Source organism: Phyllobates terribilis, unplaced genomic scaffold, assembly GCF_046119375.1.
Source record: "Phyllobates terribilis strain yellow unplaced genomic scaffold, ASM4611937v1 Scaffold_5__5_contigs__length_657084704, whole genome shotgun sequence".
NCBI classification, from domain to species: domain Eukaryota; kingdom Metazoa; phylum Chordata; class Amphibia; order Anura; family Dendrobatidae; genus Phyllobates; species Phyllobates terribilis.
Genome location: NW_027362765.1, coordinates 514,533,815 through 514,557,220, shown reverse-complemented (window position 1 = coordinate 514,557,220; position 23,406 = coordinate 514,533,815). Strand labels below are relative to the sequence as shown.

The 23,406-nt window shown below is 43.1% G+C and overlaps 1 protein-coding gene across 2 annotated transcripts in view; it reads right to left on the bottom strand.

Moving 5' to 3' along the window:
- FAM149B1 (family with sequence similarity 149 member B1) overlaps positions 1 to 23,406 on the bottom strand; it is a 97,851-nt gene that overhangs the window by 40,040 nt on the left and 34,405 nt on the right. Inside the window, exon 13 of one of the 2 annotated variants that reach the window (XM_073685666.1) lies at positions 19,525 to 19,606. In XM_073685666.1, coding sequence (XP_073541767.1) covers positions 19,525 to 19,606 — 82 coding nt within the window. Of the gene's footprint in view, positions 1 to 19,524; positions 19,607 to 22,015; positions 22,057 to 23,406 lie in introns of those variants that run through there. The other variant, XM_073685667.1, reaches the window with a different exon arrangement.

The following is a 23,406-nucleotide window of genomic DNA, read 5'->3' as shown; positions in this document are numbered from 1 at the left end:
TATATATCTAATCCACTCCCCCCAAATAAGGCTAGGAGCACACGGCGTCTACAGTATATATCTAATCCACTCCCCCCAAATAAGGCTAGGAGCACACTGCATCTACAGTATATATCTAATCCACTCCCCCCAAATAAGGCTAGGAGCACACTGCATCTACAGTATATATCTAATCCACTCCCCCCAAATAAGGCTAGGAGCACACGGCGTCTACAGTATATATCTAATCCACTCTCCCCAAATAAGGCTAGGAGCACACTGCGTCTACAGTATATATCTAATCCACTCCCCCAAATAAGGCTAGGAGCACACTGCGTCTACAGTATATATCTAATCCACTCCCCCCCCCCCCAAATAAGGCTAGGAGCACACGGCGTCTACAGTATATATCTAATCCACTCCCCCCAAATAAGGCTAGGAGCACACTGCATCTACAGTATATATCTAATCCACTCCCCCAAATAAGGCTAGGAGCACACTGCATCTACAGTATATATCTAATCCACTCCCCCCAAATAAGGCTAGGAGCACACTGCGTCTACAGTATATATCTAATCCACTCCCCCAAATAAGGCTAGGAGCACACTGCGTCTACAGTATATATCTAATCCACTCCCCCAAATAAGGCTAGGAGCACACTGCGTCTACAGTATATATCTAATCCACTCCCCCCAAATAAGGCTAGGAGCACACTGCGTCTACAGTATATATCTAATCCACTCCCCCAAATAAGGCTAGGAGCACACTGCATCTACAGTATATATCTAATCCACTCCCCCCCCCAAATAAGGCTAGGAGCACACTGCGTCTACAGTATATATCTAATCCACTCCCCCAAATAAGGCTAGGAGCACACTGCGTCTACAGTATATATCTAATCCACTCCCCCCCCCAAATAAGGCTAGGAGCACACTGCATCTACAGTATATATCTAATCCACTCCCCCAAATAAGGCTAGGAGCACACGGCGTCTACAGTATATATCTAATCCACTCCCCCCCCAAATGCGGCTAGGAGCACACAATGAATTAAGGCTTGGAAGAGATGTCAAAAGCAATAAAAAAGGATTTTGGGGGTATGTCAAAAGTAAAAGAAAAGTCAAAGATGCTATAGGATTTTTACAGGATGAAAATGGAGAAATGGTAAGAGGATGTTGAGAAGGCCGAACTTTTTAACTCCTATTTTGCATCTGTTTTCTCTCAGAAAGAAAATGTATCAACTGATCTTCACTGTCCTATTAAAGGAATAGAGGAATCCAAGTTATCTGTAAACAGAAAGATTGTGAGGGAATATTTAGCTAACATAAATGAGTTCAAGTCTCCAGGTCCAGATGAATTACACCCCAGAGTACTGAAGGAGATCGTAGAAGAAATTTTAGAACCACTCTCCATAATCTTTGAAAATTCTTGGAGAACAGGAGAAGTCCCAGAAGACTGGAGAAGAGCAAATGTTGTTCCTATCTTCAAAAAGGGGAAGAAGGTGGACCCAGGAAATTATAGGCCGGTGAGTCTGACTTCTATACCAGGAAAGATCTTTGAACAAATTATTAAACAACATGTATGTAAGTACATGGATAAGAATGAAGTGATTAACCAGAGTCAGCATGGGTTTGTAACTAACAAGTCATGTCAGACTAACTTAATTTCCTTCTATGACAGAATCACTGACTGGGTGGATCAGGGAAATGCTGTAGATATAGTATATCTTGACTTCAGCAAAGCATTTGACAAAGTATCTCACACCATCCTTATTGAAAAAATGACCAAGTATGCAATGGACCAGGCAACTGTTAGGTGGATTCATAACTGGCTTAGTGATCGGACTCAAAGGGTGGTTGTAAATGGCTTCACATCCAGCTGGATGAATGTCTCAAGTGGGGTACCACAGGGCTCCGTCCTGGGACCTGTATTGTTCAACATCTTTATCAATGATTTAGATGAAGGAATTGAGGGTAAACTGATTAAATTTGCTGATGACACAAAGCTAGGAGGGATAGCTAATACTAGAGAAGAGAGAGAGAGGATTCAAAAAGACCTAAATAAACTGGAGCAGTGGGCAGTAACTAACAGAATGGTTTTTAACAGGGAAAAATGCAAAGTACTACATCTGGGCAATAAAAATGTAAAAAGCATATACAGAATGGGAGGAATAGAGCTAAGCAACAGTACATGTGAAAAAGACTTAGGTATACTAATAGATCATAGACTGAACATGAGTCAACAGTGTGATGCAGCAGCAAAAAAGGCAAATACAATTCTGGGATGTATTAACAGAAGCATACAGTCTAGATCACGTGAAGTCATTATCGGTCTTTACTCCTCTTTGGTCAGACCTCATCTGGAATACGGTGTACAGTTTTGGGCACCACATTTTAAAAAAAGACATAGACAAACTGGAGCAAGTTCAGAGAAGAGCGACCAGAATGGTGACTGGTCTGCAAACCATGTCCTATGAGGAACGGTTGCAGGATTTGGGAATGTTTAGCTTGCAAAAAAGAAGACTGAGAGGAGACTTAATAGCTGTCTACAAATATATCAAGGGCTGTCACATTGTAGAAGGATCATCTTTATTCTCATTTGCACAAGGAAAGACTAGAAGCAATGGGATGAAACTAAATGGGAGGAGACACAGATTAGATATTAGAAAAAACTTTTTGACAGTTAGGGTGATTAATGAGTGGAACAGGCTGCCACGAGAGGTGGTGAGTTCCCCTTCAATGGACGTCTTCAAACAGAGGCTGGACAGACATCTGTCTGAGATGATCTAGTGAATCCTGCTTTGAGCAGGGGGTTGGACCAGATGACCCAGGAGGTCCCTTCCAACTCTACCATTCTATGATTCTATGATATCTAATCCACTTCCCCCCCAAATAAGGCTAGGAGCACACTGCATCTACAGTATATATCTAATCCACTCCCCCAAATAAGGCTAGGAGCACACTGCGTCTACAGTATATATCTAATCCACTCCCCCCAAATAAGGCTAGGAGCACACTGCGTCTACAGTATATATCTAATCCACTCCCCCCAAATAAGGCTAGGAGCACACTGCATCTACAGTATATATCTAATCCACTTCCTCCCCAAATAAGGCTAGGAGCACACTGCATCTACAGTATATATCTAATCCACTCCCCCCCCAAATAAGGCTAGGAGCACACTGCGTCTACAGTATATATCTAATCCACTCCCCCCAAATAAGGCTAGGAGCACACTGCATCTACAGTATATATCTAATCCACTTCCCCCCAAATAAGGCTAGGAGCACACTGCATCTACAGTATATATCTAATCCACTCCCCCCAAATAAGGCTAGGAGCACACTGCATCTACAGTATATATCTAATCCACTCCCCCAAATAAGGCTAGGAGCACACTGCGTCTACAGTATATATCTAATCCACTCCCCCAAATAAGGCTAGGAGCACACTGCATCTACAGTATATATCTAATCCACTCCCCCCAAATAAGGCTAGGAGCACACTGCATCTACAGTATATATCTAATCCACTCCCCCCCAAATAAGGCTAGGAGCACACTGCATCTACAGTATATATCTAATCCACTCCCCCCAAATAAGGCTAGGAGCACACTGCGTCTACAGTATATATCTAATCCACTCCCCCCAAATAAGGCTAGGAGCACACTGCATCTACAGTATATATCTAATCCACTCCCCCCAAATAAGGCTAGGAGCACACGGCGTCTACAGTATATATCTAATCCACTGCCCCCAAATAAGGCTAGGAGCACAGTGCATCTACAGTATATATCTAATCCACTCCCCCCACTTAGGCTAGGAGCACACTGCATCTACAGTATATATCTAATCCACTCCCCCCAAATAAGGCTAGGAGCACACTGCATCTACAGTATATATCTAATCCACTCCCCCCAAATAAGGCTAGGAGCACACTGCATCTACAGTATATATCTAATCCACTCCCCCCAAATAAGGCTAGGAGCACACTGCGTCTACAGTATATATCTAATCCACTCCCCCCAAATAAGGCTAGGAGCACACTGCATCTACAGTATATATCTAATCCACTCCCCCCCCAAATAAGGCTAGGAGCACACTGCATCTACAGTATATATCTAATCCACTCCCCCCAAATAAGGCTAGGAGCACACTGCGTCTACAGTATATATCTAATCCACTCCCCCCAAATAAGGCTAGGAGCACACTGCATCTACAGTATATATCTAATCCACTCCCCCCAAATAAGGCTAGGAGCACACTGCGTCTACAGTATATATCTAATCCACTCCCCCCAAATAAGGCTAGGAGCACACGGCGTCTACAGTATATATCTAATCCACTCCCCCCACTTAGGCTAGGAGCACACTGCATCTACAGTATATATCTAATCCACTCCCCCAAATAAGGCTAGGAGCACACTGCATCTACAGTATATATCTAATCCACTCCCCCCAAATAAGGCTAGGAGCACACGGCGTCTACAGTATATATCTAATCCACTCCCCCCAAATAAGGCTAGGAGCACACTGCATCTACAGTATATATCTAATCCACTCCCCCCAAATAAGGCTAGGAGCACACTGCATCTACAGTATATATCTAATCCACTCCCCCCAAATAAGGCTAGGAGCACACGGCGTCTACAGTATATATCTAATCCACTCCCCCCACTTAGGCTAGGAGCACACTGCGTCTACAGTATATATCTAATCCACTCCCCCAAATAAGGCTAGGAGCACACTGCATCTACAGTATATATCTAATCCACTCCCCCCACTTAGGCTAGGAGCACACTGCGTCTACAGTATATATCTAATCCACTCCCCCCACTTAGGCTAGGAGCACACTGCGTCTACAGTATATATCTAATCCACTCCCCCCAAATAAGGCTAGGAGCACACTGCGTCTACAGTATACATCTAATCCACTCCCCCCAAATAAGGCTAGGAGCACACGGCGTCTACAGTATATATCTAATCCACTCCCCCCACTTAGGCTAGGAGCACACTGCGTCTACAGTATATATCTAATCCACTCCCCCCAAATAAGGCTAGGAGCACACTGCGTCTACAGTATACATCTAATCCACTCCGCCAAATAAGGCTAGGAGCACACTGCATCTACAGTATATATCTAATCCACTCCCCCCAAATAAGGCTAGGAGCACACTGCATCTACAGTATATATCTAATCCACTCCCCCCCCAAATAAGGCTAGGAGCACACTGCATCTACAGTATATATCTAATCCACTCCCCCAAATAAGGCTAGGAGCACACTGCGTCTACAGTATATATCTAATCCACTCCCCCCAAATAAGGCTAGGAGCACACTGCATCTACAGTATATATCTAATCCACTGCCCCCAAATAAGGCTAGGAGCACACGGCGTCTACAGTATATATCTAATCCACTCCCCCCACTTAGGCTAGGAGCACACTGCGTCTACAGTATATATCTAATCCACTCCCCCCAAATAAGGCTAGGAGCACACTGCGTCTACAGTATACATCTAATCCACTCCCCCCAAATAAGGCTAGGAGCACACGGCGTCTACAGTATATATCTAATCCACTCCCCCCACTTAGGCTAGGAGCACACTGCGTCTACAGTATATATCTAATCCACTCCCCCCAAATAAGGCTAGGAGCACACTGCGTCTACAGTATACATCTAATCCACTCCGCCAAATAAGGCTAGGAGCACACGGCGTCTACAGTATATATCTAATCCACTCCCCCCAAATAAGGCTAGGAGCACACTGCATCTACAGTATATATCTAATCCACTCCCCCCAAATAAGGCTAGGAGCACACTGCGTCTACAGTATACATCTAATCCACTCCGCCAAATAAGGCTAGGAGCACACTGCATCTACAGTATATATCTAATCCACTCCCCCCAAATAAGGCTAGGAGCACACTGCATCTACAGTATATATCTAATCCACTCCCCCAAATAAGGCTAGGAGCACACTGCATCTACAGTATATATCTAATCCACTCCCCCCAAATAAGGCTAGGAGCACACTGCATCTACAGTATATATCTAATCCACTCCCCCCCCAAATAAGGCTAGGAGCACACTGCATCTACAGTATATATCTAATCCACTCCCCCAAATAAGGCTAGGAGCACACTGCGTCTACAGTATATATCTAATCCACTCCCCCCAAATAAGGCTAGGAGCACACTGCATCTACAGTATATATCTAATCCACTCCCCCCACTTAGGCTAGGAGCACACTGCATCTACAGTATATATCTAATCCACTGCCCCCAAATAAGGCTAGGAGCACACTGCATCTACAGTATATATCTAATCCACTCCCCCAAATAAGGCTAGGAGCACACTGCATCTACAGTATATATCTAATCCACTCCCCCCAAATAAGGCTAGGAGCACACTGCATCTACAGTATATATCTAATCCACTCCCCCAAATAAGGCTAGGAGCACACTGCATCTACAGTATATATCTAATCCACTCCCCCCAAATAAGGCTAGGAGCACACTGCATCTACAGTATATATCTAATCCACTCCCCCCCCAAATAAGGCTAGGAGCACACTGCATCTACAGTATATATCTAATCCACTCCCCCAAATAAGGCTAGGAGCACACTGCGTCTACAGTATATATCTAATCCACTCCCCCCAAATAAGGCTAGGAGCACACTGCATCTACAGTATATATCTAATCCACTCCCCCCACTTAGGCTAGGAGCACACTGCATCTACAGTATATATCTAATCCACTGCCCCCAAATAAGGCTAGGAGCACACGGCGTCTACAGTATATATCTAATCCACTCCCCCCACTTAGGCTAGGAGCACAGTGCATCTACAGTATATATCTAATCCACTCCCCCCACTTAGGCTAGGAGCACACTGCATCTACAGTATATATCTAATCCACTCCCCCCACTTAGGCTAGGAGCACACTGCGTCTACAGTATACATCCAAAGTTTTTCCCAACATATGCTGCAACGTTCCCCATAGACTCCCATTCGCCACTCAGAGGTAAAAAGTGAGTTTTCGGCCTCCGTCTGGCCGGTATGTGACTGCAAACAATGTGTTTAACTATAGGAAAGATCAGCAGACTGTACTTTCTTATACAAAAAGCCACTGCAAGGAAATCTACACTATGCAGTACATATCTCCTACAATGGGTTATTATGGTTTATGGATATTTCGACATCCGTCTTGACAGTGGCCACTGTTGGGCACATATCTCCTGAGTGGTACGGCAAAAAAACACTAGCGGAATTAAGCCATCTGTACTATTGCATTTTTCCGAGAAAAAGAGGACATGTATGGCTGCAATTTCCCCATGTAAAATAATCTGTATCCCATGGGGGGGGGTAAACTGACCCTTATTGGTGGGGATCCAACGAAAGGTGCTTTCACACTGCGTTTTGGCACCGGTTCGTTGGTCCCTTCAGGGTTTACATGCAAACCACCACAAAAAGGGATTCAGGCATATGCGCCGACGGGGACCATATAAAATAATGGTGGCACAACATTTTTGGACGTGTACACCAACTGGAGACGAACACCCAGATACAGTCTACTACGTCTGGGTGTCCAGTAGGCTACACGCCCGAAAATGATGCACGTCAGAGAGCACATTCACTCTGTCGACAACATTATAGGCCCAATAATTTCCCAACCTTCGGCACGTACGCCCGAATCCCATTTTGTGGGAGGTTCAGATTTAGGTCCCAGGTGCACCAACGAACGGGTGCCAAAACAATGTGCACATAGCCTAAGGGTGCTTTCACACTAAGTTTTGTATGAGTGAAAATGTCACGTTTTCTAGTGAAAATCACTTTAGGAAACACTGCTTTCAAAAGGTTTTATGTGAATACGGAGGGTTTTTTTTGTTTCCTTGAGCTGTTTTGAAGAGTTTAAAGAGGACCTATCACCTCCACACATATTATAGTATATTACAGTAAGGAGACTGTAGATATAAATAAACATTAAATAAATTACCCTTGGAAGAATTACTTGCGTTATGAAATAAGAGAATCACAATTATGGGAGAGGCCATCTTGGGATTGGCAGCTCAGCGTGCTGTGTTCTGAGACACGCCCCCAGAGGCTGGTTGCTAGGCAGCGCCTCTGGTCAGCAGCAGTGTAGTGACCCTAAGTCTATGTGCCCACAATGCAGAAATGCTCAGGATTTTTCCTGAGCGTTTCTGCATCTCCCTGGCAGAAAAAACACATACAGATTGTACATGCGGATTGTACATGCGGATTGTACATGCGTTTTTCCTGCCAGGGACAAGCGGATGTGAAGCGTTCTTCACATGCATTTCAGCATGCAACCAGCATGGATTTATATAGTGTGACCGAAAGAATGGTAAAAAATATACATTATACTTACCTTCTGATGGCCCCCGGTGTCTTTATCCGATGTGTCCTGGCTTGCCAGCAGCTCGCAGTACATTAAAAGAACCTGCCATTACGTCATTTAGTCTTGTGACGGGTCACATGACTAAATGACGTCATGGCAGGTTCTTTTTAGACCATCGCGAGCTGCCGGCAAGCCAGGACGCATCACTATGGACACCGGAGGCCATCAGAAGGTAAGTATAATGTATATTTTTTATTTTATTCTTTTTTTTTTACAGGTACTATGGTACCCGGGTCCGGAGGAGAGTCTCCTCTTCTCCAAACCCGGGTACCATCCGCACATTGAACCACATGGAATCCGCATGTGCAGATGCAGTGATGCGGATGTCATGCGTTCCAATGCAAGTCAATGGCGGCGAAAACGCCGCGATTCCGCTAAATAATTGGTAGTGCTGCAGATTTTTCCACAATGATAATCCGCAGCGGAAATTTCCGCAGCATGTGCACAGCAGATGCGGATTATCATTGGGGAACATGGCAGACCTTCTACCAAGCGTTTTCTAAGCGTTTCTGCAGTGGAATTGCCGCTGCGGAAACACTTAAAAAACGCATAGTGGGCACACAGCCTAAGAGCTCATTTAATCAAATGGTTGTAATAGAAAGGGGGACAATCTATATAAAGGGGTCTCCTGTCTATATATACTATGTGTAGAGCCAAAGAAAAGACTACAGAGTAACCACAGCATGTATCACCCATATCCATTTATAATAATTCACATTTACATCCACGGGCTAAAAATGGAGTAAGTTGAATAATAGAGTTGAATCAGCGCTCCAGAGGAAATAAGTGAAAAAGGCCGACTTTATCCATCCAGATCAGATGGGGAAATAAAGTCTATCTGTATTACTTATTTTCAGTGAAGTGCTGTTTCCATTCTACTTTTTCCTAATTTGAAGTTTTTTGGTTGGTTGTTGATATTTTTCCATATATCTCTCTATATATCTATAGCAAAATAACAGCAGACAGCACTCCAAAAGGTCTTAGAAAAAATATGGACTTTATTAGCCTGGTGTTGCGACGTTTCGGTTGCGGACAATCTTCATCACTGTTTATACTCATGGATATCTGTTTGGGGGCCTTGCACCCGATATTTTGAAGATATGGTGCTCTTCCAATTTTGACTCGGTCTATATCTATAGATTTATAAATAGCGCAACTTTATGTAACTGCACATTATGGTTGAGCCCCTTTGTCTATATAAAACACATATGCTTATATATATATATATATATATATATATATATATATATATATATACACACAGTACAGACCAAAAGTTTGGACACACCTTCTCATTTAAAGATTTTTCTGTATTTTCATGACTATGAAAATTGTACATTCACACTGAAGGCATCAAAACTATGAATTAACACATGTGGAATTATATACTTAACAAAAAAGTGTGAAACAACTGAAAATATGTCTTACACTGTGTGCAGAATTATTAGGCAAATGAGTATTTTGATCACATGATACTTTTTATACATGTTGTCCTACTCCAAGCTGCATAGTCTTGAGAACCAACTACCAATTAAGTAAATCTGGTGATGAGCATCTCTGTAATGAGGAGGGGTGTTGTCTAATGACATCAACACCCTATATAAGGTGTGCTTAATTATTAGGCAACTTCCTTTCCTTTGGCAAAATGGGTCAGCAGAGAGATTTGACGGGCTCTGAAAAGTCCAAAATTGTGAGATGTCTTGCAGAGGGATGCAGAAGTCTTGAAATTTCCAAACTTTTGAAGCGTGATCACCGAACAATCAAGCGTTTCATGGCAAATAGCCAACAGGGTCGCAAGAAGCGTGTTGGCCAAAAAAGGCGCAAAATAACTGCCCATGAATTGAGGAAAATCAAGCGTGAAGCTGCCAAGATGCCATTCGCCACCAGTTTTGCCATATTTCAGAGCTGCAACGTTACTGGAGTATCAAAAAGCAAAAGGTGTGCGATACTCAGGGACATGGCCAAGGTAAGGAAGGCTGAAAAACGACCACCTCTGAACAAGAAACATAAGATAAAACGTCAAGAATGGGCCAAGAAATATCTTAAGACTGATTTTTCAAAGGTTTTATGGACTAATGAAATGAGAGTGACTCTTGATGGGCCAGATGGATGGGCCAGAGCCTGGATCAGTAAAGGGCAGAGAGCTCCACTCCGACTCAGACGCCAGCAAGGTGGAGGTGGGGTACTGGTATGGGCTGGTATCATCAAAGATGAGCTTGTGGGACCTTTTCAGGTTGAGGATGGAGTGAAGCTCAACTCCCAGACCTACTGCCAGTTTCTGGAAGACAACTTCTTCAAGCAGTGGTACAGGAAGAAGTTGGTATCGTTCAAGAAAAACATGATTTTCATGCTGGACAATGCTCCATCACATGCATCCAACTACTCCACAGCGTGGCTGGCCAGTAAAGGTCTAAAAGAAGAAAAAATAATGCCATGGCCCCCTTGTTCACCTGATCTGAACCCCATAGAGAACCTGTGGTCCATCATAAAATGTGAGATCTACAGAGAGGGAAAACAGTACACCTCTCGGAACAGTGTCTGGGAGGCTGTGGTGGCTGCTGCACGCAATGTTGATCGAAAACAGATCAAGCAACTGACAGAATCTATGGATGGAAGGCTGTTGAGTGTCATCATAAAGAAAGGTGGCTATACTGATCACTATTTTTTTGGGTTTTTGCATGTCAGAAATGTTTATTTCTAAATTTTGTGCACTGATATTGGTTTACCTGGTGAAAATAAACAAGTGAGATGGGATTATATTTGGTTTTTATTAAGTTGCCTAATAATTCTGCACAGTAATAGTTACCTGCACAAACAGATATTCACCTAAAATAGTCAAATCTAAAAAAAAAAACACTCTAACTTCCAAAAATATTAAGCTTGGATATTTATGAGTCTTTTGGGTTGATTGAGAACATAGTTGTTGATCAATAATAAAAATAATCCTCTAAAATACAACTTGCCTAATAATTCTGCACACAGTGTATATTCTAGGTTCTTCAAAGTAGCCACCTTTTGCTTTGATGACTGCTTTGCACACTCTTGGCATTCTCTTGATGAGCTTCAAGAGGTAGTCACCGGAAATGGTTTTCACTTCACAGGTGTGCCCTGTCAGGTTTAATAAGTGGGATTTCTTGCTTTATAAATGGGGTTGGGATCATCAGTTGTGTTGTGCAGAAGTCAGGTGGATACACAGCTGATAGTCCTACTGAATAGACTGTTAGAATTTGTATTATGGCAAGAAAAAAGCAGCTAAGTAAAGAAAAACGAGTGGCCATCATTACTTTAAGAAATGAAGGTGAGAGTCAGTCTGAAAAATTGGGCAAACTTTAAAAGTGTCCCCAAGTGCAGTTGCAAAAACCATCAAGCGCTACAAAGAAATTGGCTCACATGAGGAGCGCCCCAGGAAAGGAAGACCAAGAGTCACCTCTGCTTCTGAGGATAAGTTTATCCGAGTCACCAGCCTCAGAAATCGCAGGTTAACAGCAGCTCAGATTAGAGACCAGGTCAATGCCACAAAGAGTTCTAGCAGCAGACACATCTTTTCAACAACTGTTAAGAGGAGACTTTGTACAGCAGGCCTTCATGGTAAAATAGCTGCTAGGAAACCACTGCTAAGGACAGGCAACAAGCAGAAGAGACTTGTTTGGGCTAAAGAACAGAAGGAATGGACACTACTAGACCAGTGGAAATCTGTGCTTTGGTCTGATGAGTCCAAATTTGAGATCTTTGGTTCCAACCACCGTGTCTTTGTGCGACGCAGAAAAGGTGAAAGGATGGACTCTACATGCCTGGTTCCCACCGTGAAGCATGGAGGTGGAGGTGTGATGGTGTGGGGGTGCTTTGCTGGTGACACTGTTGGGGATTTATTCAAAATTGAAGGCATACTGAACCAGCATGGCTACCACAGAATCTTGCAGCGGCATGCTATTCCATCCGGTTTGCATTTAGTTGGACCATCATTTATTTTTCAACAGGACAATGACCCCAAACACACCTCCAGGCTGTGTAAGGGCTATTTGACCAAGAAGGAGAGTGATGCGGTGCTACGCCAGATGACCTGGCCTCCAGTCACCAGACCAGAACCCAATCGAGATCTTTTGGGGTGAGCTGGACCGCAGAGTGAAGGCAAAAGGGCCAACAAGTGCTAAGCATCTCTGGGAACTCCTTCAAGGTTGTTGGAAGACCATTTCCGGTGACTACCTCTTGAAGCTCATCAAGAGAATGCCAAGAGTGTGCAATGCAGTCTTCAAAGCAAAAGGTGGCTACTTTGAAGAACCTAGAATATAAGACATATTTTCAGTTGTTTCACACTTTTTTGTTAAGTATATAATTCCACATGTGATAATTCATAGTTTTGATGCCTTCAGTGTGAATGTACAATTTTCATAGTCATGAAAATACAGAAAAATCTTTAAATGAGAAGGTGTGTCCAAACTTTTGGTCTGTACTGTATATTACAAAGGTATATTCACCTCTCTCTCTCAATGACATACACGAACATATATATGCGTGTGTGTGTGTGTGTGTGTGTGTATATTTATATAGATAGATAGATAGATAGATATATCTCTATAGATGGATAGATATAGCTCTATAGATAAACAGATATACACATGTGGTCAAAATTGTTGTTACCCCTCGTATAATGAAAGAAAAACCCTCGATGGTCACAGAAATAACTTGAATCTGACAAAAGTAATAATAAATTAAAAATCTATGGATATGAACAAATGAATGCCAGACATTGCTTTTCAACCCTGCTTCCACAGAATTTTTAAAAAAATTAAAGTCATGAAATAGACCTGGACAGAAATGATGGTACTCCTGAAAATAATGTGACAAAAGGGACATGTTAAATCAAGATGTGTCCACTAATTAGAATTACAGGTGTCTACAATCTTGTAATCAGTCAGTGAGCCTGTATCTAGGGCTACAGATACTCACTGTGCTGTTTAGTGACATGGTGTGTACCGCACTCAACATGGACCAGAGGAAGCAAAGGAAAGAGTTGTCTCAGGAGATTAGAAAGAAAATTATAGACAAGCATGTTAAAGTTAAAGGTTATATGACCAACTCCAAGCAGCTTGATGTTCCTGTGACTACAGTTGCACATATTATTCAGAAATTTAAGATTCATGGGACTGTAGCCAACCTCCCTGAATGTGGCCGCAGGAGGAAAATTGATGACAAATCAAAGAGATGGATAATACGAATGGTAACAAAAGAGCCCAGGATAACTTCTAAAGAGATTAGAGGTGAACTTCAAGCTCAAGGAACATCAGTGTCAGATCGCACCATGCGTCGTTGTTTGATCCAAAGTGGACTTCATGGGAGACGACCAAGGAAAACACCATTGTTGAAAAATAATCATAAAAAAGCCAGACTGGAATTTGCAAAACTACATGTTGACAAGCCACAAAGGTTCTGGGAGAATGTCCTATGGACAGATGAGACAAAAATGGAAGTTTTTGGCAAGGCACATCAGCTCTATGTTCACATACGGAAAAATGAAGCAGAACACTGTCCCTACTGTGAAACATGGAGGAGGCTCTGTTATGTTCTTGGGCTGCTTTGCTGCATCTGGCACAGGGTGTCTTGAATCTGTGCAGGGTACAATGAAATCTCAAGACTATCAACGGATTCTAGAGAGAAATGTGCTGCCCAGTGTCAGAAAGCTTGGTCTCAGTCGCAGGTCATGGGTATTGCAACAGGATAATGACCAAAACACACAGCTAAAAACACCCTAGAATGGCTAAGAGGAAAACATTGGACTATTCTGAAGTGGCCTTCTATGAACCCTGATCTAAATCCTATTGAGCATCTTTGGAAAGAGCTGAAACATGCCGTCTGGAAAAGGCAACCTTCACACACGAGACAACTGGAGCAGTTTGCACATGAGGAGTCGGCCAAAATAGCTGTCGAGAGGTGCAGAAGTCTCATTGACAGTTACAGGAATCGTTTGATTGCAGTGATTGCCTCAAAAGGCTGTTAAAAAAAATATTAAGTTAAGAAGAACCATCATTTCTGTCCAGGCCTATTTCAGGAGTTCAATTTTTTTTTTTAAATTCTGTGGAAGCAGGGTTAAAACGGACTTTCATTTATTCATTTTCATAGATTTTTAGTTTATTATTACTTTTGTCAGATTCAAGTTATTTCTGTGACCATTGTGGGTTTTTCTTTCATTAAACGAGAGGTACCAACAATTTTGACCATGTGTGTATATATCTCGATAGATAGCTAGATATATCTCGATAGATAGCTAGATATATCTCGATAGATAGCTAGATATATCTCGATAGATAGCTAGATATCTCGATAGATAGCTAGATATCTCGATAGATAGATCGATATCTCGATAGATAGATCGATATCTCTATAGATAGATCGATATCTCTATAGATAGATAGATCTCGATAGATATATTTCAATAGATTGATATATCTCAAGAGAGCGCTACATATACAGTAGACAGAGACCCAATCATATTGTGCAGATACATAAAAGACCGCTATCTCTAGCTTTCTCTCTCTCTATATATACACACACAAACGCATATATTATATATACACACACGCATATGTACACACACACACGCATATACCGTATTTTTCGGACTATAAGACGCACTTTTTTCCTCCAAAATTTTGGAGGAAAGTGGGGGGTGCGTCTTATAGTCCGAACATACGTTCAGCTATGGCTGTGGGTGGGGGGGGGGGGCGGAAGCGGGGGGATGAGTGGGGCACAGTAATCAGCAGCCGCCTGCTGCAGCCTACACTGTGCCCGCTACTAAAGAAAATTAATTTTCCTTAATAGCCTGCACACTGTGCCTGCAGCGCCACTCCTGGTAAGTATGGCACCCTTCATCCCTTTATGTATGGTCTCCCTTATCCCTCATCCCGGTATGTATTCACCACACCCATGGGAGTGGTGAATATTCTTGGACTTTAATAGCGGGCACACTGACAGCAGAGCGCAGAAGGAGCCGCGGTGCGTCTACAGTGTGCGCGCTATTAGAGAGAATGAATGGTCACTGCTCCCCACGCACAACGTCCCGGCGTTGGGAGCAGTGACTAGTCTGGCACAGCATCTCGCTGTGTGAGGGCGCATGGCAGTTATGCCATGTGCGGCTCACACAGTGGGAACCCTGAGGAGGCAGAGCAGGAGGAGGCACAGCGGTGGAGGAGAGGTGGTCAGTATTTTTTTTTCTGTGCAGCGTGACTGGGGACAGGGGGTGCCAAGCATACCAGGATGAGGGGGGCATACATACAGGGATCAAGGGTGCCATACATACCAGGAAGAGGGATGAGGGGGGCCATACATAAAAGGATGAGGGGGGCCATACATACAGGGATGAAGGGTACCATACATACCAGGATGAGGGAGGCCATACATACAGGGATGAAGAGTGCCATACTGTCCACTTATGAAGCAACACTGATTGACAATCAATTTCACATGCTGTTGTGCAAATGGAATAGACAATAGATGGAAATTATTGGCAATTACCAAGACACACTCAATAAAGGAGTGGTTCTGCAGGTGGGGACCACAGACCACGTCTCAGTACCAATGCTTTCTGGCTGATGTTTTGGTCACTTTAGAATTTTGGTTGTGCTTTTACACACGTGGTAGCATGAGACGGACTCTACAAACCACAGAAGTTGCTCAGGTAGTGCAGCTCATCCAGGATGGCACATCAATGCGAGCTGTGGCAAGAAGGTTTGCTGTGTCTGTCAGCGTAGTATCCAGAGGCTGGAGGTGCTACCAGGAGACAGGCCAGTACACCAGGAGACATGGAGGGGGCAGTAGGAGGGCAACAACCCAGTAGCAGGACCGCTACCTCCGCCTTTGTGCAAGGAGGAACACTGCCAGAGCCCTGCAAAATGACCTCCAGCAGGCCACAAATGTGCATGTGTCTGCACAAAAAGTTAGAATCCGACTCCATGAGGGTGGTATGAGGGCGTTACGTCCACAGATGGGGGTTGTGCTCACAGCCCAACACCGTGCAGGACGCTAGTCATTTGTTACAGTACACCAGGATTGGCAAAGTCGCCACTGGCACCCTGTGCTCTTCACAGATGAAAGCAGGTTCACACTGAGCACATGTGACAGACATGACAGAGTCTGGAGAAAACGTGGAGAGCGATCTGCTGCCAGCAACATCCTTCAGCATGACCGGTTTGGCAGTGGGTCAGTAATGGTGTGGGGTGGCATTTCTTTTGAGGGCCGCACAGCCCTCCATGTGCTCACCAGAGGTAACCTGACTGCCATTAGGTACCGAGATGAAATCCTCAGACCCCTTGTGAGACCATATGCTGGTGTGGTTGGCCCTGGGTTCCTCCTAATGCAGGACAATGCCAGACCTTATGTGGCTAGAGTGTGTCAGCAGTTCCTGCAAGATGAAGGCATTGAAGGTATGGACTGGCCTGCCCGTTCCCCAGACCTGAATCCGATTGAGCACATCTGGGACATCATGTCTCGCTCCATCCACCAACGTCACGTTGCACCACAGACTGTCCAGGAGTTGGCGGATGCTTTAGTCCAGGTCTGGGAGGAGATCCCACAGGAGACCATCCGCAACCTCATCAGGAGCATGCCCAGGCGCTGTAGGGAGGTCATACAGGCACGTGGAGGCCACACACAATACTGAGCCTCATTTTGACTTTAAGGACATTACATCAAAGTTGGATCAGCCTGTAGTGTGTTTTTCCTCTTTAATTTTGGGGGTGACTCCAAATCCAGGCCTCCATTGGTTAATAAATTTGATTTCCATTGATGATTTTTGTGTGATTTTGTTGTCAGCACATTTGTACAGAACAAAGTATTCAATGAGAATATTTCATTCAATCAAATCTAGGATGTGTTATTTGAGTGCTCCCTTTATTTTTTTTTGAGCAGTGTATATATATAGATAGATAGATAGACACACACACACACATACATACATGTTTACATACAGTACTCAAATGCACCATACACTTATGCATGCACTTTTCACACATGTACACACAATTACATATACACTGACCATATGAAATAAATAGCACCCTCTTTTCTGGCACATATCTTCTATCAGCGTTCGTTTCTGTTGCTGGTAACATCTTTCTCCTCGCAGCTTGTGGTGACAGTGAGGGAGGAGCACAATCACTACTGGCAGGCTGCAGTGCTGGATAGTGTGAGCAAGGGAATGGGAGGTGAAGGAGGAAACAGCAGAGCAGTCAACAGCTCACTGCCTGGTGAGTTAGAGAGCACAATCTGCACATACCCAGCACTGCACGCTGGACTGATCACATCCAGTTCAGTCACTGTGCCTGCGCTCAGACCGGCAGACTGACGTTCACTTTCCTTGATGCACTGCATCATGGGAGAGTGATGTCAGCACAGCAGAGAAGGGTGAATTCCCCTCCCTGGCTGCGACTTCAGCTGAAGTGAGTGAGAAGAGTGAGGAGGAGTTCAGTGAGAGGCTCGTACCAAGAAAGGGAGTTTTTCTCCCACTTGGTATATGCCTTGTTTATAATGTTTTGGTCAAACTCTAAATGTTATTACATCTGCATTTAATTAAAATAATAAAAAATTTAGTGATCGGTGCGCTTTAAGTTTTTTTTTCCAAAGCGTTTTTGCAGCCATTTGATTGGACAGTGCCTAGTTTAGAGTAAGATTCCATCAGGAGCTGCTTCACAGAAGCACAAACACGTTTTTTCCCACTATGCATTTTTCAAAAAGACTGAACATATGAACAGCTAAGTGTCTTTCGAGTATTTTTGAAAATGTAAATAGTCTTTTCAGAGAGGGAGAGGACTGGACCACTACCACCATCTTCTGGATGTAGCAAACCTAAAAAAAGTCAATGTTGACCCTTTAACAAGCTTTCCTACATAACTTAGAATAAAAAGCCAAAAGCAGAAAGTCCATTTGAAGGCACATGTTTCGGGGTGTTTGCCTCTCATCAGTGCTAAGCAGTAGGTATGATTTGGCTAGGTTAGCCACCTCAGACAGGGGTTAGAACAGGTAACGTCTTTGTGGAGAGCACGAAGTCAGAGTAAGGAGACTTACAGGCTATGCAGTGCTCTTCTAGGGATTAAAATATGCAAATAGTCTTGATTTTTCAGGCGTTTTTGAAGTAGACCCTCTCAAAAAAATGCCATCTGCACATACCCTAAATTCACCTTTGCCGATTGTAAGAGAATGAGAAGTCCTAATATTCTGAACAGCCATGTTAAGTCATCTTGTTCAGAAGATCTAGCAGCCATCTTGTTCAGAAGTTTTAGCTAAGTTTTGCAGCTAATGAGATGCATGTTCTGCGCGCTCTCCCCAGAATGCAGACATAAAATTATGTCAGTGCCATTAGCGGGTATAGTTAGTATACACAAAGGTTAATGGGAGCAGCTGCAGGTCATTGTGAGAGTAAATAAGTGGTGTTATATTGTAGTAAGTAGTATCTGGAACAAGGACAATATAGTTTTCAATATGTGGAGAAATATGATGATTACTTAAAAGGGACATGGGAATTTCTGGATTGTAATGGAGTTTGGTAAAAATACTCATAAATATTGTCATGTTGCATTGTCACTTTATTCTAAAATGCAAGTTTTCCTGCAGTATGAAGTTATTATGTATACGCCTTTTTCCGCAATGAAGTTCCTTCGTTTAAGCTATGTATAAAAAGGCTCTGATAGTGTTGTTCGGGGCCATTCTATCGCCAGTCTACAGGCAGTCCACCACCATGGCAACACCGTCGCCAGACCAGAGCCACACCAGGGCCAGACCATCGCCAGATATCCTAATGCTATGTTTAGTCACCTGCGAGTGCCAGTGTATTTTCCCTGCCTGCATTCTGAAATGTCCTGCCGCGTATCTCTGAATAAACTTCATTCTCTGCTTTAAAGAAGAATCGTCCATACTGTTTTCCCCGCTCTTCCAGCTCTCAGTAAGGACTTTCTTACACCGATCAGAGCCAAAAGTGTCACCATAGATTCCTAGCTCCACTACCAATTCATTCTAGTAATTGGAAGATACAGAGATTGGAGGAAACTCATTTAAGTCCCACGGCTTCTAAATAATGTCTAACAGTAGGAACTATGGACATCTTATTATTTGAAGAGAAAGCAAAATTTTTACATCACCTATTCCTTCAGAGCCTCTTCTGGATTGAAGTGGATTTAGGCGTTTAGAAATGATAAAGGTCCTTCCCATAACATCATTTGGCTACGGAAATAAATAGCATATTACTGTCCTGTGACAATATGACGACAAAATGATCACTTATAAGAATACAAACACAGCAGTGACAGGATATCATACACATGCATAGACACACATTCAAGCACCTTTGAAATGCTAAAAGATATGACCTCAACATGTAAAAATATAAATAGTGTTTAGGCACATTACTTTACCAATAGCTAATGAGAAAATGTTTTTTCAATTGGAAGAGGTTGATGGAAAAGATAAAGTCCCCATCCCCTTTAAGGGCACTTTTCAGAACGATTTTACCAATCAAACTTTATATGTTGTAGAGCAGACCTGGGTAAAGTGCAACCCATGGGCCACATCCAACCCTTTTGCTTTTCCTATCCAGCCGGGAGAGCCAAAGGGCTGGAAACAGTGGCAAGAGGCCACGCCACACGGCCACCTCTCCCCAGTCTGCATTTCTATTTCACCAGTATCTGGATCCTCTGGATGCAAAATACTGGTGAATAAAATGGTGGAAAGGAGTGTTGGCTTCCTCTTCCACCATTCAGCTTGTGAGTCTCAGTGCAGCAGGTGCGATGACGTCACAAGACCGTGCATGCGGTGAGGAGTCTGTGTCCTCATACTACACCGACCAGAGTAGTGCATCGGGAAGCCCGGCTAGGCATGTAGTTCTAGTTTGTTTTATTATAAATTGTCAATAGTTGGGGGAAACTGTGGGGACATCATACAGTGTGTGTGTGGCAGGTTTTGGGGGCCATAGTACACTGTGTGGGTGGCTGTGGGGTCCATTAGACTGTGTGTGGGGTCCATACAGTGTTGGGACTGTGGAGTTTATCATTGGGAGCCATCATACTGTGTGGGGTCCATCAGGCTGTGAAGGGGGGAGGGGGAGCTATGGGCATCATACTATACCAGGGATCGGGGGAATATAATACTGTGTAGAGAACTATGGTGACATCATACTGTGTGGAGAGCTGTTGGGTCTATCTCACTGTGTGGGGGGCTGTGAAAGAATCACACTGTGTGTGGGGGACTCATTCTGTGGGGGCAGCTATTGATCATGGTACAAGGGCTGAATAACAGGAGCAGCATGATATTACTGCTTTTATAAATTGATAAAAAAAAGTAGAAGTAGATTTGCTGCGACAGGTAAGAATACATGTACATGATAGCAATAAAAATGATACCTGTCTTGTGGTAATCTGATGTGCCATTGCTAAGAAATTGAGTTTTTAAGTGCATTGGCGGCATGTTGATGCAGTCAGGTACTTTGGCACCTCCTTAATGCATTTTCAGCCTAATTTGCAGGTGGCTAAAAGCTATATTTTTTCAGCAATGTTGCATCAGATTACTAAAAGACAGGTATAATTTTTTACTACTGTTCTATGACCCACAGAGCCATACCAATGGTTGGATTAGTAATATCTTCCACACAATTTGCCTATACATCTGCATATGGATCTGGCTCTGAACATGCAGCCAAGAGTAATTAGTACCAGATCCTAGTTAACAGCTTTGCTATTTTGTGTGATGACTCCTTTAGGGCCTTATTAAGATATCTAATTTTTATATATAGTATACACACAGGGTTTTTTTTTTTTTTAAGGCTTTTTGGAGCAGAAACTCTTCAAATCCTCCTCAACAATGCAAAGCTCCTCAAAAACTTGGAGGTTTTGCTCAGTATCTGCTCCAAAAAGACTTCATGTAAAAATACCCTATCTGTATTTTTCTTGGATAGAAAGCGTTCCCATTTATAGTGTAGGGGATTGTTCACATATGTGTTTTTTGTGGATAGCGTGTCTGATCTTTTCACAGTTTTTATTCAGACACTGCAATGGGCAACACAAAATGAAAAAAAAATAAACATTGTCAATTCATAATACACAGATGGAGTGAGTGGAAAGGCTAGTTTCACTTTTTCAACCATTTTTGTTGCCGCAATGCATCTAAGATAGAAAAGATAAACCAGCTTTCCAATTGTCATCTAGAAATTCTCCTTTGTGTACTCAGCTAATCTGCAGACCTATGTATCTCCATGGATACAGACTACAAACAAGCTGAATGTTGGCTTCTGCATTTTTGTCTTCAAAGCTCTACTGTATATGGATTGGCTAAAAGAAGAGGCAGTGGAGAGCGAATAACACATTATTACACAATCAGACTACACAGAGGATTTGTTTGTAGTCTGTAACCACGGAGACGCATAGATCTGCAAAAGAGCTGCATAGACAAAATGGTAGGATTTTGTATTTTATTTTTTTAACCGAGCCTATTTGTATAATTTTTTTTGTTTTTAGATGCACTAAAGGAATAAAACCTGGTGGTAAAAGTGTACATGTTATTATAGATGAAAAAGGAAAATGCTGCACATGACAGTATCACACAGGATTGTACTCACATGCCAGAGCGGCATACCTAAGAGGGGCTGCGGCTATACTGTGTCACACAATAACTCAAACCATCTGTAGAAGTAAAACATTTCAGGGACTTAGCAGAACAGGACTTGGAAGTTATTGCTATTATACGCAATGAGCCGACGGAGATGGCGACTCTCAATCTAGAGTTGGTACAAACTGATTTACACGCCCTGGTTCATCGGCGTGGTCAGTAATCTGATGGGAGCCCTATGACCTCTCGCCTCCTACTTCCCAGCTCTTCTTTTAGCATGACGTTACATGTGCGCCTCGCTGCTATGATGGGGTCGCGGCAAGAGGGTTAATCAAAAGAGGCGCTGAGGATGCCGTCAAGTAGCAAGCAGTTCTCAGGACCCCCATCCAGCGGCCGCAGATTACTGACCTGGCCACTGCAAATCCATGTGCACCAACTCTGCATCAATAGTAAAGTGAGACACATCTGCGGACAAAAGCTGACAGCAGTGATCAGTGTTCAGGTATATGATCTAACATCTATATGGAGTTTACATCTCGTCTGATAGGACACGATTGGCATCACAAAAAATAAAAAGGCAAAAACAACCTGTGCCAAGTTCACACAGTGCAGGCTCAGGATCTGAGCAGGTGAATATTATAAAGAATCACCTAATGCGCCTCATTATTGTATTATTGGTTTTTACTCACTATACTGCCCTGTGTGATGGAGGGAATACGTTATCATGTGAATATGTCACATTGTTTTTCTTTTTCGGTGACATAGCTGACAAGTTTATTTACTGATTGTAGACCAGCATGCCCCCAAACTCCTGGCCAATGGATAATGTAGTCTGTCATGTCAGCAAGTATTAGATCATTATATGGACCTAGAGGAAATACGCAATTGTATGGCTCCCTGTAAAAACTTTCCTTTAGAATCCATGTAATGAAACCCAACCATGCCCCTGATACTCAGACAATAGTTCCCAATTGTGGAAAAATGAATTAGGGGTACTCCGCCCGGCTTTATCAGCCTGAATAACATGCTAACGGTGAGTTTCTAGCTATCATTGTTCAGAAAGTGCTCTCCCCATTCATTTCCTGCGGTACAAGAGTAACCCTACTGTTGTGTGTATCTCCATAGCAAAGTGACATTTAAAAGAAAACTCTGCTGTTCCCAGCACGACTCCCCATACTGCAGGCTGTGCTAGTAGGTTAAGTTTCTACCTACAGCATCATGGTTCGAAATCAGGTTTTTCAATGGGACAATCAGACTGAAAGTTTCCATATATCTCCACTGGCTCAAAGCTTTTCTCTCACAGAGTAAATAGGAGAAAAAAAGAGGATCAGGCATATTGAATTTCAGCATGCCTGATCCTTTATGGTATCTTACAGCAGCGCAATCCCTTCTTTCCATTGAGAACACAGAAGCTATTCTGTAGT